The sequence below is a fragment of the Oncorhynchus clarkii genome, chromosome 27 (assembly GCF_045791955.1).
Source record: "Oncorhynchus clarkii lewisi isolate Uvic-CL-2024 chromosome 27, UVic_Ocla_1.0, whole genome shotgun sequence".
NCBI lineage: Eukaryota > Metazoa > Chordata > Actinopteri > Salmoniformes > Salmonidae > Oncorhynchus > Oncorhynchus clarkii.
Genome location: NC_092173.1, coordinates 21,673,511 through 21,694,556, shown reverse-complemented (window position 1 = coordinate 21,694,556; position 21,046 = coordinate 21,673,511). Strand labels below are relative to the sequence as shown.

Here is a 21,046-nt window from a genome sequence, read left to right as displayed (position 1 = left end):
TTCTGCTATGCATCCTACAAGCTGTGGGTCTGAACTTTTGTAGTAGTGAACAGTACCTCAGTAAAGACAATAATGACTCAAGTGAAGTTATAGTCCTCCATGATCATGAGTTATATTAACTGCATGTCTAGGAAATAGTTCACAAATAGTCAATATTCATGCAGTAATCCATGTTTATTAAAACGTAAAAATTGTATTCATTCATATTTGGCAACTAGAACTTGTACTTCAAACAGTTACTGTAAGTCAAATGTCCATAGGAAAGAGACATTTTTGAAAGTATGGTTTCATCTCGAAACAGTAATAAATAGATTGATCCCAATTGTTATAATAGCTACCTATTCAGGGCTGCTGTGAATACTGAGAGGGTGTTATGGCATCATAGTCCAGTGGTCACAGTTTGAGGCTAGTGGTTCCCTCTACGGTTGGTTGGTTCCCACTTCTACCGTCTCTCTCCATGGTCCTCCTCCACCCAGGCCACTATCTTCCCCTCCCAGCCAGGCACCAGCGCTCCATCCTGGAACACCTGAGAACACCAACCAGAACCAGACAGGCATGCTCTTATAATATAAACTATGACATATACAGGCACAGACAGTCTCTAAACACATACAGTGCCTTGCGAAAGTATTCGGCCCCCTTGAACTTTGCGACCTTTTGCCACATTTCAGGCTTCAAACATAAAGATATAAAACTGTATTTTTTTGTGAAGAATCAACAACAAGTGGGACATAATCATGAAGTGGAACGACATTTATTGGATATTTCAAACTTTTTTAACAAATCAAAAACTGAAAAATTGGGCGTGCAAAATTATTCAGCCCCTTTACTTTCAGTGCAGCAAACTCTCTCCAGAAGTTCAGTGAGGATCTCTGAATGATCCAATGTTGACCTAAATGACTAATGATGATAAATGCAATCCACCTGTGTGTAATCAAGTCTCAGTATAAATGCACCTGCACTGTGATAGTCTCAGAGGTCCGTTAAAAGCGCAGAGAGCATCATGAAGAACAAGGAACACACCAGGCAGGTCCGAGATACTGTTGTGAAGAAGTTTAAAGCCGGATTTGGATACAAAAAGATTTCCCAAGCTTTAAACATCCCAAGGAGCACTGTGCAAGCGATAATATTGAAATGAAAGGAGTATCAGACCACTGCAAATCTACCAAAACCTGGCCGTCCCTCTAAACTTTCAGCTCATACAAGGAGAAGACTGATCAGAGATGCAGCCAAGAGGCCCATGATCACTCTGGATGAACTGCAGAGATCTACAGCTGAGGTGGGAGACTCTGTCCATAGGACAACAATCAGTCGTATATTGCACAAATCTGGCCTTTATGGAAGAGTGGCAAGAAGAAAGCCATTTCTTAAAGATATCCATAAAAAGTGTCGTTTAAAGTTTGCCACAAGCCACCTGGGAGACACACCAAACATGTGGAAGAAGGTGCTCTGGTCAGATGAAACCAAAATTGAACTTTTTGGCAACAATGCAAAACGTTATGTTTGGCGTAAAAGCAACACAGCTGAACACACCATCCCCACTGTCAAACATGGTGGTGGCAGCATCATGGTTTGGGCCTGCTTTTCTTCAGCAGGGACAGGGAAGATGGTTAAAATTGATGGGAAGATGGATGGAGCCAAATACAGGACCATTCTGGAAGAAAACCTGATGGAGTCTGCAAAAGACCTGAGACTGGGACGGAGATCCAAAACATAAAGCAAAATCTACAATGGAATGGTTAAAAAATAAACATATCCAGGTGTTAGAATGGCCAAGTCAAAGTCCAGACCTGAATCCAATCGAGAATCTGTGGAAAGAACTGAAAACTGCTGTTCACAAATGCTCTCCATCCAACCTCACTGAGCTCGAGCTGTTTTGCAAGGAGGAATGGGAAAAAAATGTCAGTCTCTCGATGTGCAAAACTGATAGAGACATACCGCAAGCGACTTACAGCTGTAATCACAGCAAAAGGTGGCGCTACAAAGTATTAACTTAAGGGGGCTGAATAATTTTGCACGCCCAATTTTTCAGTTTTTGATTTGTTAAAAAAGTTTGAAATATCCAATAAATGTCGTTCCACTTCATGATTGTGTCCCACTTGTTGTTGATTCTTCACAAAAAAATACAGTTTTATATCTTTATGTTTGAAGCCTGAAATGTGGCAAAAGGTCGCAAAGTTCAAGGGGGCCGAATACTTTCGCAAGGCACTGTACACTACATGACCAAAAGTATGTGAACACCTGCTCGTCGAACATCTCATTCCAAAATCATGGGCATTAATATGGAGTTGGTCCCCCCTTTTCTGCCAAAACAGCCTCCACTCTTCTGGGAAGGCTTTCCACTAGATTGAAACATTGCTGCATGGACTTGCTTCCATTCAGCCACAAGGTCGGGCACTGATGTTGGGCGATTAGGCCTGGCTCGCAGTTGGTGTTCCAATTCATCCCAAAGGTGTTCGATGGGGTTGAGTTCAGTGCTCTGTGCAGGCAAATCAAGGTCTTCCACACCGATCTCGACAAACCATTTCTATACGGACCTCTTTGTGCACAGGAGCATTATCATGCTGAAACAGGAAAGGGCCTTCCCCAAACTGTTGCCACAAAGTTGGAAGCACAGAATGGTCTAGAATGTCATTGTACGCTGTAGCGTTAAGATTCCCCTTCGCTGTAACTAAGGAGCCTAGTCCGAAGCATTATTCCTCCTCCAACAAACTTTACAGTTGGCACTATATACAGTGGGGCAAAAAAGTATTTAGTCAGCCACCAATTGTGCAAGTTCTCCCACTTAAAAAGATGAGAGGCCTGTAATTTTCATCATAGGTACACTTCAGCTATGACAGACAAAATGAGAAAAAAAATCCAGAAAATCGCATTGTAGGATTTTTAATTAATTTATTTGCAAATTATGGTGGAAAATAAACTTTTGTTATTGACCAAATACTTATCTCAATACTTTGTCATTGCCAACAAAGGGTATATAACAGAGGTCAAACGTTTTCTGTAAGTCTTCACAAGGTTTTCACACACTGTTGCTGGTGTTTTGGCCCATTCCTCCATGCAGATCTCCTCTAGAGCAGTGATGTTTTGGGGCTGTTGCTGGGCAACACGGACTTTCAACTCCCTCCAAAGATGTTCTATGGGCTTGAGATCTGGAGACTGGCTAGGCCACTCCAGGACCTTGAAATGCTTCTTACGAAGCCACTCCTTCATTGCCCGGGCGGTGTGTTTGGGATCATTGTCATGCTGAAAGACCCAGCCACGTTTCATCTTCAATGCCCTTGCTGATGGAAGGAGGTTTTCACTCAAAATCTCACGATACATGGCCCCATTCATTCTTTCCTTTACACGGATCAGTCGTCCTGGTCCCTTTGCAGAAAAACAGCCCCAAAGCATGATGTTTCCACCCCCATGCTTCACAGTAGGTATGGTGTTCTTTGGATGCAACTCAACAAACACTACGAGTTGAGTTTTTACCAAAACGTTATATTTTGGTTTCATCTGACCATATGACATTCTCCCAATCTTCTTCTGGATCATCCAAATGCTCTCTAGCAAACTTCAGACGGGCCTGGACATGTACTGGCTTAAGCAGGGGGACACGTCTGGCACTGCAGGATTTGAGTCCCTGGCGGCGTAGTGTGTTACTGATGGCAGGCTTTGTTACTTTGGTCCCAGCTCTCTGCAGGTCATTCACTAGGTCCCCCCGTGTGGTTCTGGGATTTTTGCTCACCGTTCTTGTGATCATTTTGACCCCATGGGGTGAGATCTTGCGTGGAGCCCCAGATCGAGGGAGATTATCAGTGGTCTTGCATGTCTTCCATTTCCTAATAATTGCTCCCACAGTTGATTTCTTCAAACCAAGCTGCTTACCTATTGCAGATTCAGTCTTCCCAGCCTGGTGCAGGTCTACAATTTTTCATTTCATGAAGCTCCCGACAAACAGTTATTGTGCTGAGGTTGCTTCCAGACGCAGTTTGGAACTCAGTACTGAGTGTTGCAACCGAGGACAGATGATTTTACGCGCTACGTGCTTCAGCACTTGGTGGTCCCATTCTTTGAGCTTGTGTGGCCTACCACTTTGCGGCTGAGCCGTTGTTGCTCTTAGATGTTTCCACTTCACATTAACAGCACTTACAGTTGACTGGGGCAGCTCTAACATGGCAGAAATTTGACCAACTGACCTGTTGGAAAGGTGGCATTCTATGACAGTGTCATGTTGAAAGTCACTGAGCTCTTCAGTAAGGCCATTCTACTGCCAATGTTTGTCTATGGAGATTGCATAGCTGTGTGCTCAATTGTATACACCTGTCAGCAACGGGTGTGGCTGAAATAGCCAAATCCACTAATTTGAAGCTGTGTCCACACACTCTTGTATATATACAGTTGAAGTCGGAAGTTTACAAATCAATCCAGAACAACAGCAAAGGACCATGTGAAGATGCTGGAGGAAACAGGTACAAAAGTATCTATATCCACAGTAAAACGAGTCCTATATCAACATAACCTGAAAGGCTGCTCAGCAAGGAAGAAGCCACTGCTCCAAAACCGGCATAAAAAAAGCCAGACTACGGTTTGCAACCGCACATGGGGACAAAGATCGTACTTTTTGGAAAAATGTCCTCTGGTCTGATAAAACATAAATAGAACTGTTTGGCCATAACGACCATCGTTATATTTGGAGGAAAAAGGGGGATGCTTGCAAGCCGAAGAACACTATCCCAACCATGAAGCACGGGGGTGGAATCATGTTGTGTTGGTGCTTTGCTGCAGGAGGGACTAGTGCACTTCACAAAATAGATGGCAACATGAGGAAAGAAAAGTATGTGGATTTATTGAAGCAACATCTCAAGACATCAGTCAGGAAGTTAAAGCTTGGTCGCAAATGGATCTTCCAAATGGACAATGACCCCAAGCATACTTCCAAAGTTGTGGCAAAATGGCTTAAGGACAACAAAGTCAAGGTATTGGAGTGGCCATCACAAAGCCCTGACCTCAATCCTATAGAACATTAGTGGGCAGAACTGAAAAAGCGTGTGTGAGCAAGGAGGCCTACAAACCTGACTCAGTTACACCAGCTCTGTCAGGAGGAATGGGCCAAAATTCACCAAACTTATTGTGGGAAGCTTGTGGAAGGCTACCCGAAATGTTTGACCCAAGTTAAACAATTTAAAGGCAATGCTACCAAATACTGTTGAGTGTATGTAAACTTCTGGCCGACTGGGAATGTGATGAAAAAAATAAAAGCTGAAATAAATCGTTCTCTCAACTATTATTCTGACATTTCACATTCTTAAAATAAAGTGGTGATCCTAACTGACCTAAAACAGGGAATTTTTAATAGGATTAAATGTCAGGAATTGTGAAAACTGAGTTTAAATGTATTTGGCTAAGGTGTATGTAAACCTCCGATTTCAACTGTTGTTTATCAACTATAGAGAATCCTCGTCTCTATGATCTTAAAATAGTTATTGGGTTTCGGAACTATTGCCAATTCCATATGTTTTATCTTTTCATTTTGGTCATTGTCATTTTTGCCTCAGTGGTTGACCCTATCTAAATGTAACCCCAAAGCTGTAATCCAAAACATGCCTACCTCCTCCTTCACAGTCCCAAACTCTGGGTCAAGGGCTTTGAAGTGGTACCTGAAGCTACCCTGGCGGTCCACCGCTGCCTTGAAGTCTCTCAGAGTCACCTCACCCAGCCTAACAGCACAGCACAGTCCCACTGTCAGATGGCATCATGGTACATTGATCTGTGCAGAGACACAGACATGCACATTCCCTCACAACGCTACTGCACATAGACACACAACACACACACCAATGACACACATGCATGCATTCAATACCCTAAAAATATACATGTGTACTAACATACAGTGCCTTGCGAAAGTATTCGACCCCCTTGAACTTTGCGACCTTTTGCCACATTTCAGGCTTCAAACATAAAGATATAAAACTGTATTTTTTTGTGAAGAATCAACAACAAGTGGGACACAATCATGAAGTGGAACGACATTTATTGGATATTTCAAACTTTTTTAACAAATCAAAAACTGAAAAATTGGGCGTGCAAAATTATTCAGCCCCCTTAAGTTAATACTTTGTAGCGCCACCTTTTGCTGTGATTACAGCTGTAAGTCGCTTGCGGTATGTCTCTATCAGTTTTGCACATCGAGAGACTGACATTTTTTCCCATTCCTCCTTGCAAAACAGCTCGAGCTCAGTGAGGTTGGATGGAGAGCATTTGTGAACAGCAGTTTTCAGTTCTTTCCACAGATTCTCGATTGGATTCAGGTCTGGACTTTGACTTGGCCATTCTAACACCTGGATATGTTTATTTTTTAACCATTCCATTGTAGATTTTGCTTTATGTTTTGGATCTCCGTCCCAGTCTCAGGTCTTTTGCAGACTCCATCAGGTTTTCTTCCAGAATGGTCCTGTATTTGGCTCCATCCATCTTCCCATCAATTTTAACCATCTTCCCTGTCCCTGCTGAAGAAAAGCAGGCCCAAACCATGATGCTGCCACCACCATGTTTGACAGTGGGGATGGTGTGTTCAGGGTGTTGCTTTTACGCCAAACATGACGTTTTGCATTGTTGCCAAAAAGTTCAATTTTGGTTTCATCTGACCAGAGCACCTTCTTCCACATGTTTGGTGTGTCTCCCAGGTGGCTTGTGGCAAACTTTAAACAACACTTTTTATGGATATCTTTAAGAAATGGCTTTCTTCTTGCCACTCTTCCATAAAGGCCAGATTTGTGCAATATACGACTGATTGTTGTCCTATGGACAGAGTCTCCCACCTCAGCTGTAGATCTCTGCAGTTCATCCAGAGTGATCATGGGCCTCTTGGCTGCATCTCTGATCAGTCTTCTCCTTGTATGAGCTGAAAGTTTAGAGGGACGGCCAGGTCTTGGTAGATTTGCAGTGGTCTGATACTCCTTCCATTTCAATATTATCGCTTGCACAGTGCTCCTTGGGATGTTTAAAGCTTGGGAAATCTTTTTGTATCCAAATCCGGCTTTAAACTTCTTCACAACAGTATCTCGGACCTGCCTGGTGTGTTCCTTGTTCTTCATGATGCTCTCTGCGCTTTTAACGGACCTCTGAGACTATCACAGTGCAGGTGCATTTATACAGAGACTTGATTACACACAGGTGGATTGTATTTATCATCATTAGTCATTTAGGTCAACATTGGATCATTCAGAGATCCTCACTGAACTTCTGGAGAGAGTTTGCTGCACTGAAAATAAAGGGGCTGAATAATTTTGCACGCCCAATTTTTCAGTTTTTGATTTGTTAAAAAATTTTGAAATATCCAATAAATGTCGTTCCACTTCATGATTGTGTCCCACTTGTTGTTGATTCTTCACAAAAAAATACAGTTTTATATCTTTATGTTTGAAGCCTGAAATGTGGCAAAAGGTCGCAAAGTTCAAGGGGGCCGAATACTTTCGCAAGGCACTGTATTCATTAACATCCAGGCAGCACGCAACCATACAACACAAAGATACACATGCAATGGACATCTTCAAGACCCAAAGAGGGATTCTGGATTCGTACCTTTTGGAGATGTTGACCAGGAAAGGAGTGAGTGAGCGATCAGTGAAGTAGAGGACTTTAGTGGAGACTGTGGAGTCCAGGCCAGGGCTACTGTGGGAGTGAGCTATTTCTGAAAACAAAAACATATTGGTCGGCTTACTGGCTACAGCTTAAAGACAGGATTGATTGATTTAATTTGCCAATTAAAAAACATACACATAGTACATATATGAAAATAAAAATGACAGGGCCATCACATGAAAGTCATACTTATTTCCATGGTGCTAAAACAGTATATTACATAGATACAGACACATGACATAGATACAGATGCATGACATAGATACAGACACATGACATAGATACAGACACATGACATAGATACAGACACATGACATAGATACAGACACATGACATAGATAGACTCATGACATAGATACAGACACATGACATAGATACAGACACATGACATAGACACATTTTTTATTTCTGTTTCTATTGCTCGATCATTAGCCAGCATAAGATACTTTTTAAATGAAGTTGTGATTTTGATTTGATTTATTAGAATCCCCCATTAGCCGACACCGATGGCGACAGCTAGCCTTACTGAGGTCCGACACATTACGAAAAAGACATTACAGGCAAAAGACCTTACAATTTGCATGCATTTAAAAACATTAACATGTAGTGTGTGCATTGAATTAGTTAAACATACATGTCAGTACATACACACAACAAGTAGGTCACATGGGGAGAGGCGTTGTGCCTTGAAGTGTTGCTTTATTTGTTTTTTGAAACCAGGTTTGCTGTTTACTTGTGCTATATAAGATGGAAGGGAGTTCCATGCACTCATGGCTCTGCATAATAATGTACGTTTGCCTGAATTTGTTCTGGCCCTGGGGACTGTGAAAACACCCCTGGTGGCATGTCTGGTGGGGTAAGTGTGTGTGTCAAGCTGTGTGCAAGTTGACTATGCAAACCATTTGGAATTTCCAACACAAGAAGTGACACAGTCAGTCTTTCCTCAACTCTTAGCCAAGAGAGACTGGCATGCATAGTATTAATATTATCTTTCTGATTACAACAAGAGCAAGATGTGTCGCTCTGTTCTGGGCCAGCTGCAGCTTAACTAGGTCTTTCTTTGCATCACTTGACCACATGACTGGACAATAATCAAGATAAGATAAAACTAGAGCCTGCAGGATTTGCTTTGTGGAGTGTGGTGTCAAAAAAGCAGAGCATCTCTTTATTATGGACAGACCTCTCCCCATCTTTACAACCATTGAATCTATATTTTTGGACCATGACTCTTTACAATCTAAGGTAACAACAAGTAATTTAGTCTCCTCAACTATGGTCGGCATGGCTTTGAGTTGCTGTGATAGTTTGTTCCACTCAACAGCATCAGTATATAAAAAGGTGTTCTTACCAGATAGACTATTACATTTAAAACAGGCAATATCAGGGTCTATTGCTGTGGTGTTGTATTGGTGGAAATCTCTAATATAAGTCAAATCATTTGATAGGTACCTGGAGGCTGAGTCTTCAATAATTATGTGGACCAGACCAAGTTGGATTAGTATGACCCTTTTGTCTACAGATAGCCAGCCTAGCTAATTCAAATCCTCAATACCTCCTAACATGTGCTCAATGTAATTGAATTACACAATTATAGAAAGTTGCATGAAGAGAATTAGCAAGGTTGTTGAGAACGACAAAACAAACGGTACATCTTACTTGAGCTGGGTGGCCATGAGTCCCTGTCTGTGGGGTTGGCTCTTCGGCCTGGTGACTTGTACTGACCCTACAAGAAGACAGAGTCTCAGTTACTAAGAGAAATGCCAATTCAATCAGTCACGATGTGCACACGATAAACACGATTATCACATCAGGTGCATAATATCACGCTAACAGCACCCTTCTCTGTGGTCCTCTGTGTGTATTGCTGTGTGTGTGTGTGTATGTACCCCTCTGTCCTGCTGCCTGCGGCGTGTGTCGAGTGTGTATAGGCGGTCCATGAGACTGGCCACCCCTTGCTCCAGTGTGTCCAGGGTGTGATGCTGAGGGTCGTGACCTGAGAAGCCATCCCTCAGACTACGCAGGGCCTCCCTTACCAGCTGCAGTTCCTCCCCCTGCTAACACACACACAAACCCACACACACACATAATGACATAAACCACTAGAACTGGTGTCCAGGCACATTTGAAGGTTGTTGATAATTTGGCCATTGCCTTTAACCTCTATTTAGGTCTCTAGCTCTAGAAACAGCTATAATGATGACATGAAACATATCTAAAACACACATTTAATGAATCACACCCTCCCTCCAACCAACATGTAAACACATGTAGGAAATGTTCATAGGTGTGCATGACTCACCGCTGTGTGTTGGAAGGCCGGACCAGGGGGTGGGCCCACAGAGTTACTGTACCCACTCTTTTCACTCCTAGATGACTGAAGAAAAACAGACATAATATATCTTACCAACTTCACAAGCTACAATGAATACATGTAATTTACTGTAAGTGAAGTGGAAACAGTTTGATTATGGTACCATACCCTATGGCTTCCTTCATTAGAGTTGTGCCGAGCATCGTCCAGTTTCAATTGCTGTTGCTGAAGTAGTCTATCCTTTTTTCCAAGTTTCTGCTGGTTTTATAGACATATCACTGTGATATCTGTGATACATTTCAACCACATAATCATATCCAAATGTTAAAGTATGTTAAAATGGAAAATGTTCTGATCTTACCTCATATTCACTGAGCAGTTTGTTCCGATCGCTCAACTTCCGTTTGAGCTCTGCCTACAAATATACAAATATATACTTATATTTGTAATGTGGATGAACAAAACATTTTGTGAATATTTGAATACATAAATAGATAGAGCCATTGAATATAAAGGTCAAATATTAATTCTAAATGTCAACGTGTGTATTATCATATAATCTGACTCACGTTCTCCCCCTCCAGTTGCTCTTTGTCCATACTGCACCTCAGTAGCTCCTGCTTCAGCTGCAGCACCGCAGCCTCCTGTACAGACATACGCTGCTGAAGAGCATCCTAATGAGGAAAGGCAGATCAAAGACAACGCTAGAGAGGCTGGCTTGCCTACCAAAGAGTAAGGACCCACTAATATGGATCATTATGAAGCCTTAAACAGAGCACACAACTCTTCTGTAAAGGAACAGTGGAGGCTAAAAGGGTCTGTTTCTCTACCCAGAGCTGGCATGAGAACTGAATAAAAGCCACTAATCTATGTATAAGTAACAATCCAAACAAACTGAAGGGTTTGACTGGCAGGTTTTACCTTAATGGCCTGAAGGTGGCGTGCCTCCTGCTTGTGCCTCAGAAGCTCCCTCTGAGATGACAGAGAGACAGACAGACTCAGAGACATTTCATTAGGGGAAGGTATGTGCTCTAAAAGCAGCTCATCCACATTAAGCCCAATTACTTTTGCTTACTGTACCTTCAGATCAAGAGCCTCCTCCATGCTTTGGTCCAGACGACTGCGGATTAGGACCTTCAAAGCGAGGGGATGAGAGGCATTATGAGAAAATAGAGAAATGCCCGAGCTTATAAAGAGACAGTGGCCTGGCATGAAAGCAGGCTAAGCAGATAACAGACTCATTCACACTTCTACAGTATCTGCGTCTTCTCTGGACTGTAGAGTGACAGTAAAAACATTATAGCGTGCCAGGGTCTGACACTGCTACATCACAGTGAGTGGCTGAACATGCCATACTATCTAAAGTGAATGTAGAGAGAGGATGGGGGCGGACACAGTACCAGCTGCTGCTCAGAGTTAGCCCTGCTATCCCCGAAGCCCATGGAGACATCCTGCTCGTCCTCAGGGAGAGAGCCGTGCAGCAGTAGAGCCTGGAGAGAGAAGAGAGGGATGGACACATACTGTACACATAAGATAAAGCCTACACACCCAGAATACATTTCACAGTATAAACACACACCAGAGAGAAATAAAGCCTGTTGACCACATCACATGCATGCATAAAAACATGTCAGACACACACACACCGATATGGACGTACGACCTCACATACACCACAAGTCTGCCAACCTGAACTGGACAGTGAACATAGAGCAAATGCTTGGCTTGGACATGATCACACTTTCATGTGATCATCCTCAGTTGGGCAGGGTGGGGTAGAGGTGGGGGGTGATTTTTATACCTGACAGGATAGATTATATTGTGCTAGATTAAGAGCACTCAGATCCTTGATACCAGATTATGTTTGGATGATCACAATCTCATTGTATACTTACCTTAGCTGGAGTCTTGGAGGGATACATCTTATACATACTAAAGATGTTCACATAAAGCTATGTTTGTATGTCTGACAGTGTATCTATCTGTGTGTATCTGTAGAGTGTGTGTGTTAAGGTTATTATAGTTTTGTGTTTTTATATGAGTTTTTCTTCTATTAGTTTAAACAGTTTCATTTGAAATCAGTTTAGTTTCAGTTAGTTTTCAGTTCCATTTTACTCATTTTTATTTAATTATTGTATCATAAAAACATTTCTATTTAGTTTATTATATTATATAGTTTTAGTGTTAGGGACAGAACAAAGCCTATGCGTGGGAGGCTAGGAGCCATTTATGTGTTGCAAAGTGTTTTTTTTTTTTTTGGGAGGTCACTTCTTGACCCTTTGGGGCAGTAATGCATAAGGTGCTGGGTCAGGTCATAGGTTAGGATAGGTTTAAAGGTGGACTCAGCGAAATGACGTAGATGCACCAAGTAACAGTAGTAGTGTGTCAATTTCTGCAACAACCAGGAGCGCTGAAGCGCGAGGCTAAACTTCTCAGCTAATTCTTATCAGATGCACCTCCCCTACTTCACTCCTCAACTTTCGTCTTGGTTTAGCCTTACCATTCAAACGCGCCCAATATCTGTGGTGCTGCTCGTGGCAAAGTCATCTCACTGAGTCTATCTTTAAATGATTAAGTAAATGTCTAACCCACCAGATTCAGAAGCTTGAAAACCCCATTAGAAAAAAAGCTTGTAAATTCTAAAACTGAACATACAGTGCATTTGGAAAGTATTCAGACCACTTGACTTTTTCCATATTTTGTTACATTACAGCCTTATTCTAAACTGGATTAAATAATGTTTTCCCTCTTCAATCATCAATCTACACACACATAATGACAAAGCGAAAACAGGTTTTTTGAATACTTATTTACATAAGTATTCAGGCCCTTTGATATGAGACTCGAAATTGAGCCCAGGTGCATCCTGTTTCCATTAATCACCCTTGAGATGTTTCTACAACTTCATTTGAGTCCACCTGTGGTAAATTCAATTGACTGGACATGATTTGGAAAGGCACACACCTGTCTATATAAGTTCCCACAGTTGACAGTGCATGTCAGAGCAAAAACCAAGCCATGAGGTCGAAGGAATTGTCAGTAGAGCTCCGAGACAGGATTGTGTTGAGGCACAGTTCTAGGGAAGGGTCCAAAAATAATTCTGCAGCATTGAAGGTCCCCAAGAAAACAGTGGCCTCCATCATTCTTAAATGGAAGAAGTTTTGAAACACCATGACTCTTCTTAGAGCTGGCCACCCGACGAAATATAGCAATCGGTAGAGAAGGGCCTTGGTCAGGGAGGTGACCAAGAACCTGATGGTCACTCCTCTGTGGAGAACCTTACAGAAGGACAACCATCTCTGCAGCACTCCACCAATTAGGCCTTTATGGTAAAGTGGCCAGAGAGAAGCTACTCCTCAGTAAAAGGCACATGACAGCACGCTTGGAGTTCAGGACTCTCAGACCATGATTAACAAGATTCTCTGGTCTGATGAAACCAAGATTGAACTCTTTGGCCTGAATGCCACATCTGGAGGAAACCTGGCACCATCCCTACGGTGAAGCATGGTGGTGGTAGCATCATGCTGTGGGGATGTTTTTCAGCAGTAGGGAGTGGGTGATAAGTCAGGATTGAGGGAAAGATGGAAAAAAGAGATCCTTGATGAAAACCTGCTTCAGAGCGCTCAGGACCTCAGACTGGGGCGAAGGTTCACCTTCCAACAGGACAACGACCGTAAGCACACAGCCAAGACAACACAGAACACAGAAGTCTCTGAATGACATTGAGTGGCCCAGCCAGAGCCAGGACTTGAACCCGATCGAACATCTCTGGAGATACCTGAAAATAGCTGTGCAGCGACGCTCCACATCCAACCTAACAGAGTTTGAGAAGATCTGCAGAGAAAAGTGGGAGAAACTCCCCAAATACATGTGTGCCAAGCTTGTAGCTTCATACCCAAGAAGACTCCAGGCTGTAATCACTGCCAACGGTGCTTCAACAAAGTACTGAGTTAAGGGTCTGAACACTTATGGAAATGTGATATTTCAGTTTTTAAATTTGTAATACATTTGCAAACAATTTTTTTTTAACAGTTTTTGCTTTGTCATTATGGGGTACTGTGTGTGGATTGATGAGGGGGGGAAACAATTTAAGCAATTTTAGAATGAGGCTGTAACTTAACAAAATGTGGAAACAGTCAAGACGTCTGAATACTTTCCGAATGCAATGTAATTCATTATGGTTTTTATTTATTTTTTATTTTAGTTAGTTTTGGAGTCAAATACAATAGTTTCAGAATAATTTTAGTTTTTGAAACAGGTTTGTTAATTATTTTATTTCAGTTTACTAAATTGTTTTAGTTTTAGTTTACTACAATATCGCGCGCGCGTGTGTGTGTGTGTGTGTGTGTGTGTGTGTGTGTGTGTGTGTGTGTGTGTGTGTGTGTGTGTGTGTGTGTGTGTGTGTGTGTGTGTGTGTGTGTGTGTGTGTGTGTGTGTGTGTGTGTGTGTGTGTGTGTGTGTGTGTGAGGAGTCTTTAGTTACCTGTAGACGGAACACCATCCTCCTGGCCTCCTGCATCTCCTTTTCCAGCTGCTCCTGGTGACACTCCAGCTGCTCCTCCCATGATCTCTCCTCCTCTGGCCCACTATGCCCCGGGGTCGGACACAGGCCACAGAGAGACAACACCTCTTCTGGAGGGCACAGACACACAGACGGACAGCCGGATAAACAGACAGAGGGAGAGATGGAGGCATGGACAGATAAACAGAGACAGACAGAAACAGACTGGGCATGATAAAACGGCATTTTTGTAGCAGATAAATCAAATGGAAACAGATTTCAGGAACGAGCAAATGAATGTGCAGCCAACCTGTATCAGATTTCCTTTCCGTCAACTCTGATTTGTCATCTCCAGGCTCGGCGTGGTCTTCAGATTGAGCTGAGATAAATACTTCTTTAGGAGTGTCTGTGGACTGAGCGATGATGTACTCTTCTTTAGGGGAGTGTGCAGGGCTGGCTGAACTGAGGCTGCAACAGTTTGTGGGAAAGACAAGAATAAGGAATGAGTTTGTTTGCTGCTGAGCCAAATTAAATAAATACATATTCATGGAAGACATTCTTCTTGAAATTACATATACTGTAAATGCCATCTAGACTAAGCAATATTTCAACAGAATGATACACTGTGAACATACTGTATTTATTTATTTGGACAGTGAAGCTAAAACTTTTAATATGGCTCTATACTCCAGCATTTTGGATTTGAGATCAAATGTTTCACATGCGACAGACATTATGTTTTAAAATACACTCAAATAAGAGATGACATTCTGTATAGTGACCGAATAGTGGCCCAAAATGCTGGAATATAGAGCCAAATTAAAAGTTTCACTGTCCATCAACCAATCAAATCAAATGTTATCGCCGAATATAGCAGGTGTCGACCTTACAGTGAAAAGCTTACTTACAAGCCCTTAACCAACAATGCAGTTTTAAGAAAAATAAGTATTAAGAAAGTATTTACTAAAATAAATGGAAGTAAAATAGAAAAATAACAAAAATAACAAATAATTGAGCAATAATAAAATAACATTAGCGAGGCTATATACATGGGGTACCGATACAGAGTCAATGTGCGGAGGCACCGGTTAGTCGAGGTAATTGAGATAATATGTTAATGTAGATAGAGGTAAAGTGACAAAGCATAGATAATAAACAGAGTAGCAGCAATTTTTTGGGCCTTTGAATACGGAGTAAACATATAGATGGAATTTGTTTGTTCATTTATTCATTCATTAATTCAACTTAATTGACACAAACATAAGTGACTGTCCAAAATATTAAGTTTTACTTAAATTAAAATGCACTTTACAGGCAACTTCAGACAAATGGGACACATTTGAGTCAAACAACTAACTATTTCCTTTTTCAATCAGTCAGATAGGGGCGGGATTTAGAAACATGCTGTTTTAGTTTTTGTAACAACGCATTCTTAGGATTGTTTTTTCCTCCGGAGCCATCAGTTCAAAACTGGCAATGATTTCAATGTCTCTGAGAGGATGATTTCCTCTTTCAGAATGTCCTGAGTCTGTTATGTACTCAGTCTGTATGTTATGATGATCTTTGTCTGTTCTGAGTACATTCCAAGCACCCCGAGGTCTGGGCCTCTTGTCATGTTCCCTCATGTGTTTTTTAGAATTGGGATCCAGCCACATGTTTTCTATAACCCCAGGCATTAGATATGGCTCCCAGAGGGGCGATTCCGTGATCCCTTTCTTCATATCTGTGGGAAAACAACCATGCTTCTGTCTGTGTGGACCAAATAGACCACCATTTGGAGATGGGCACTATTTCTGTTACATGTATTTGAAATGTATTTTGCATATTTTTTCATTTGTATTTCACTGGCCTAGACTACAGTCCAATGTATTTTCTAACAAGATACTTCAGAGAGCTGCATTTTATATTATGAAAATACTTTTCAACAGTCCTGCTAGACAATTATATAGAGCATATTTCTTACAAAATAAGTTGAAATTTCAAAAATGTTGTTTTCACACATGTATTTGGGTACATTCTTTAGGGTATTTTATAACAAGATACATTTCAATGTATCTTTGCCTATCTCTACAGTCATTCACATTTTTATTCAAATTTGGTCTCGTTCGGGGGTGGAGCTCATTAGAATAATAATATTTAGCATGCTTTGCAAGTGTGTCACTCCCTGATCTGTTTCACCTGTCCGTGTGCTTGTCTCCACCACCCTCCAGGTGTCGCCCATCTTCCCCATTATCCCCTGTGTATTTATACATGTGTTCTCTTGTCTGTTGCCAGTTCGTCAGGTCTTACCAGCGTGCTTTCCCGTCTTCCTTTTGCTCAAGTTCTGTTTCCTAGTTTTCTGGGTTCTGACTATTCTGCCTGTACTGACCCCGAGCCTGCCTGCCATTCTGTACCTGCCTGACTCTGACTTGATCACGAACCCCTGCCCTTTGCCTGCCCCGTGTGTACAATAACTCATCTGAGATCTGTACTATCTGCCTCCTGTGTCTGTATCCGGGTCATATCCTGAGTCGTGATAAAGTGTTTATTTTTACATCTACATTAGCATTTGTTATTTAGCATCGATAGCAACTTACAGTCAGTGCATTCAATCATAGTAGAAACAACCACATTATCACTGTCATGGCATGTAAAATGCTTTTGTTACCATTAATGAAAATGTTGTTACGGTTAAGTGTGTACTTGCAAATTTATTTTGTATTTGAAAATACAAGATACTTGTATTTTAATTCAATACAATACTTTGCAAAAGTATTATGTATGTTATTTTGATACATTGGTTTTTAGGGTATTTTGTAATTAATTGTATTTTGTATTTGTATTTTATAATTGTTGCCAGTTTCTGCCACTCTAAACGTAAAACCCTTAGACATTACATTTTGAAAAGGGGAGAAAGACTATGTTCAAATCTTTCTTGAGAGAAATGCAAGATGGGTGGATTATGATGGATTGCATTTATGTAACCATATGTTAATTAGTGTGAAGCGTAATGTTGACATGAGTAATTAGACTCACATTACAGTCTGTGTGAGATTAATGTCTGGTTTAATGTAGTTAGGATGGCATCCGTCTTCTTTAAACAAACCATACAACTCTATGCACAAGGACTACTTTTAAAAATGTATACTGAAAATATATATATAAAAAACACCTTTATTGAAGAACAGAATGAATGTTTGTATCGTCATTCTGTTCCCAAACTTTGCATCTGCACTGTTCTTCAAGTAAAGGTGTTTTTGTAAAATGTTCAGTGGAAATTGTTAAAAGTAGTCCTTGTGCATATAGTTATATGGTTTGTTAACTTTGCAATCACTGGTTTTTGTTTGACATACATTTTAAAGTGAAACATCTGAGTCTCAGCATCACTCTGTTACCATGGAATTACCCTTTATCCACCCTTTATCCATTCACTAACACTGTGAACAGAGGGGGATTAATTAGGGTTAATTGGGCCACAGGGGGGTCTGTATGTGCTCTCTTACTGTGCCTCAGCTGTAAATGATTAATACTGTATGTGGAGGCAGGTACCATATGATGCTTGCTTGGATTGATATGTCATTGAGTTGGTAGGGATGTATGGTAGATACAGTATTATGACTTCAATAGAGTTGTGACAATTAGGTTATATACCATTTAGATATCATATTCAGGAAGTTTGGGACGTTTTCTGTCATAAGGGGCCTACTTTGTTGATTCTACTGAACTGCTGAGAAACAGGGATAGTAGGTTACATAAGCAGAGCCTCTGTGGTCTGATGGCCATCTTATCTGATTCAACTGAAGTGGTTATGCCTAAGTACTCCCCATTGATAAACAATGCAAATAATTTCAAATAATCTTGTAATAAGAACTACAGGCAAAGAAGTATGAAGGACATGCCAACCAATGTTCTGTGTAAATCTCTCATCGTGGCACCGCCCTTCCTTTGTCCTGGGTAGTTTTATCGCTACATATTCTACTTTCTGTGGATTTCCCTTAAAAGATGTACCCTGCTGATCTGTTGTGCCAACTGAAACAACAACATACAGTAGAGATACGTAGATTAGCAAGAGATTAGCCTTTGAATATTTTTTAATCCCTTTATATCAAATAAAGTAAATCTTCTTGAAATAACATGTTTTTAATTCAAATATGTCTTCAATTTAACTGAATGAGCATTGATTTAACTTTTCAATTGTATATCTGAAAGAGGATCACATGCACCTGTGGCCTATTTTACAGTATAATGTAATTTGTGTATTTACTGTAAATATATTTTGGGTTGGAAATAAAACCTCCACTATGGTGGGCAAATATTAAACAGAAATGATCCTAATCTCTGGAACTAAATACTGTATAACACTAAAACACCATGTGAGATTGGACAAGCCCATATACAGTGTGATGCTAATCAGCCTGATCAAAGTAAATCTGAGATGTAAACCGATCTGCAAATGGAAATCACAGCAATGCCAAACACTGTAGATAGCCGTTGCTAGGCAATATCACTCATTCAGCTCACATAGACTATAGATTCTGTTCCAGACAAACAACTACACGGACGCACAGTATCCATACCAGAGAGGCACGCCCACACCTACATTCAGACAAAAGCTGAAAAGGATGTGAACTACTCCATTTCTACGAGCTATCACACTATGATTAGTTTCTCTAAAACGTGTTACATAAATATATATTGTAGGAACATAGGATAATATTGATTAGACAAATAAATGACATATTCTAAATGACATAGTGCTTGCACTGTATCGAGGTGTCATAAACACTCCCGTCACTGTAAAGGTAGCACCACACTGTCAAGGCACATGTAGAGGCACTGGTCAATGAATAAACACTGCATTTCTATATTACAACCACTGATTGTAACAACGAGAAGGAGAGAGACAGTTATGTTTTGTAAATCAAGAGATAATGCAAATCATTTGTGAAATCCAACTCTTACCATTTCATCTGTTTGGCTCCCATGCTGGTTAGTTGCACTCTTTACCTCCCATTCAGCCTCTGCCCTGCATGTGGGTGATGCTGCCCTAGTCAGTCAGAAACATAGCCCCCAAACAACCCCAGCAGCACGGGTGGGTGCAGCACTGCCAACACTAACCAGCAGACTGAGCCTCCACGTCGCAGACACTACTGTGTGCAATTTGCAATAACAGCAAACAGCATACTCAAATCCTCTCCAGCATATTCCCTACATAAAGCTACAAATCCTAATCAACAGCCCTGGACTCTTCTCTAAATCACTCCCTGGAAGAACCCAATGGAAATCCTGTCTCAATCCCTCCCAGCCTGTGGCAGAAGGGAGAGGATTGGTGTTCAGGCTCACCAGCGGCTGAATTCTGCCTGGTTTTTCAGAACACACTCCCCCTGTGGCTGAGCTCTCCTCCTCCATATATTTTCTCAATTTTTTTCTCTCACCCTCACGCTATATCTTCCTTCCTCCGCCTCACAGTATTTCTAGTGCTCAGCCGCACAGACTTTTTTCTCTGTCCCTTGTTCTTTCAGTGAGCAGCAAGGCTGTCATACATAACTCTGTCGGAGTGTTTACCCTCCCCCTCCCACACTCTATTTCATACATCCCCCTCCCACACTCTTCCCCTCTCACAGAGGAGGGGGTTTGTATGTGCTGCTACTGTAGCTGAAATGGGACATATCTCCTTTACATTGGGCTGTTAATCTACAGTATATTCTAGGCTAACACTGTGTGGTTTGTGGTTTCCAACTGAACCATTTTGGCTGATTCTAAATCACAGGTTTGCATGGAGCCACATCAAACAAGTTGAAGCATGTGTGAGTGGGTAATGATATATTATCTTAGAGTGAGTACCTCGAACAACCAGATCGAGGATACTGGGACATATAATGCTTAAGCATGGATAATAATAGTATTTTAAAGCTATAATCATAGCATGTGACATGAACTATATGATTTGGATAAATAAGCATCCGTTTTCTATTAAATCAAATACTCACAACCTGAGTTTAAATGCATTTTGTGTTGATTGGAGACAGATATAGCACTTGCACAACACAGTATTATCAGCCTGACCAAAACTGTGGGAAATTTGGTTTGAATAAGGGAGGCACTGAAGACAAAAGGCTTTGTTTGACATGGAATGCTAATGGTAGGTGTTTATTCTTTTGGGCCCTAGCAGCATCAGCAGGGGAAAGGGATTGAGTTGTATCATATTTACCCCATTAAATCAAATCACATTTTTATTTCTCACATGCTTCGTAAACAACAGGTGAGACTAAGAGTGAAATGCTTACTTACGGGTCCATTTTCCAACAATGCAGAGTTAAAGTTATAATAGAAAATAGAAATATTGACACCAGGAATAAATACACAGTTAATAACAAATAACAATGACGAGTAAAAATAACATGGCTATATTAATATAGGAAGTACCAGGTAATAACATGGCTACATACAGGAAGTAGCAGGTAATAACATGGCTATATTAATATAGGAAGTACCAGGTTATATGGCTATATTAATATAGGAAGTAGCAGGTAATAACATGGCTATATTAATATAGGAAGTACCAGGTAATAACATGGCTATATTAATATAGGAAGTAACAGGTAATAACATGGCTACATACAGGGT

At 41.0% G+C, this 21,046-nt stretch overlaps 1 protein-coding gene across 14 annotated transcripts; it reads right to left on the bottom strand.

Annotated features, from left to right (window-relative positions):
- Positions 1-155: 155 nt before the first annotated feature.
- On the bottom strand, positions 156-20,002 carry LOC139385666 (dixin-A-like). 14 transcript variants are annotated; one of them, XR_011628983.1, is made up of 15 exons: positions 19,382-20,002; positions 14,751-14,908; positions 14,423-14,571; positions 11,341-11,430; positions 11,021-11,074; positions 10,862-10,912; positions 10,510-10,614; positions 10,302-10,355; positions 10,109-10,198; positions 9,929-10,003; positions 9,516-9,680; positions 9,286-9,346; positions 7,570-7,678; positions 5,594-5,752; positions 156-526 (listed from the first exon to the last, which is right to left on the bottom strand). XR_011628983.1 is itself a non-coding variant. In XM_071130919.1 (15 exons), exons 1-15 carry the CDS (start codon positions 19,402-19,404, stop codon positions 443-445), a joined length of 1,380 nt encoding a protein of 459 aa, XP_070987020.1. In that variant the 5' UTR covers positions 19,405-19,978; the 3' UTR covers positions 156-442. The 14 variants fall into 14 exon arrangements, 7 of the variants coding, with proteins under 7 accessions (XP_070987020.1, XP_070987019.1, XP_070987018.1 ...); XR_011628978.1 differs by having other exon boundaries at positions 9,286-9,352; positions 9,516-9,683; positions 19,382-19,926; XR_011628982.1 differs by having other exon boundaries at positions 9,516-9,683; positions 19,382-19,900.
- Between the last annotated feature and the right edge of the window lie 1,044 nt (positions 20,003-21,046).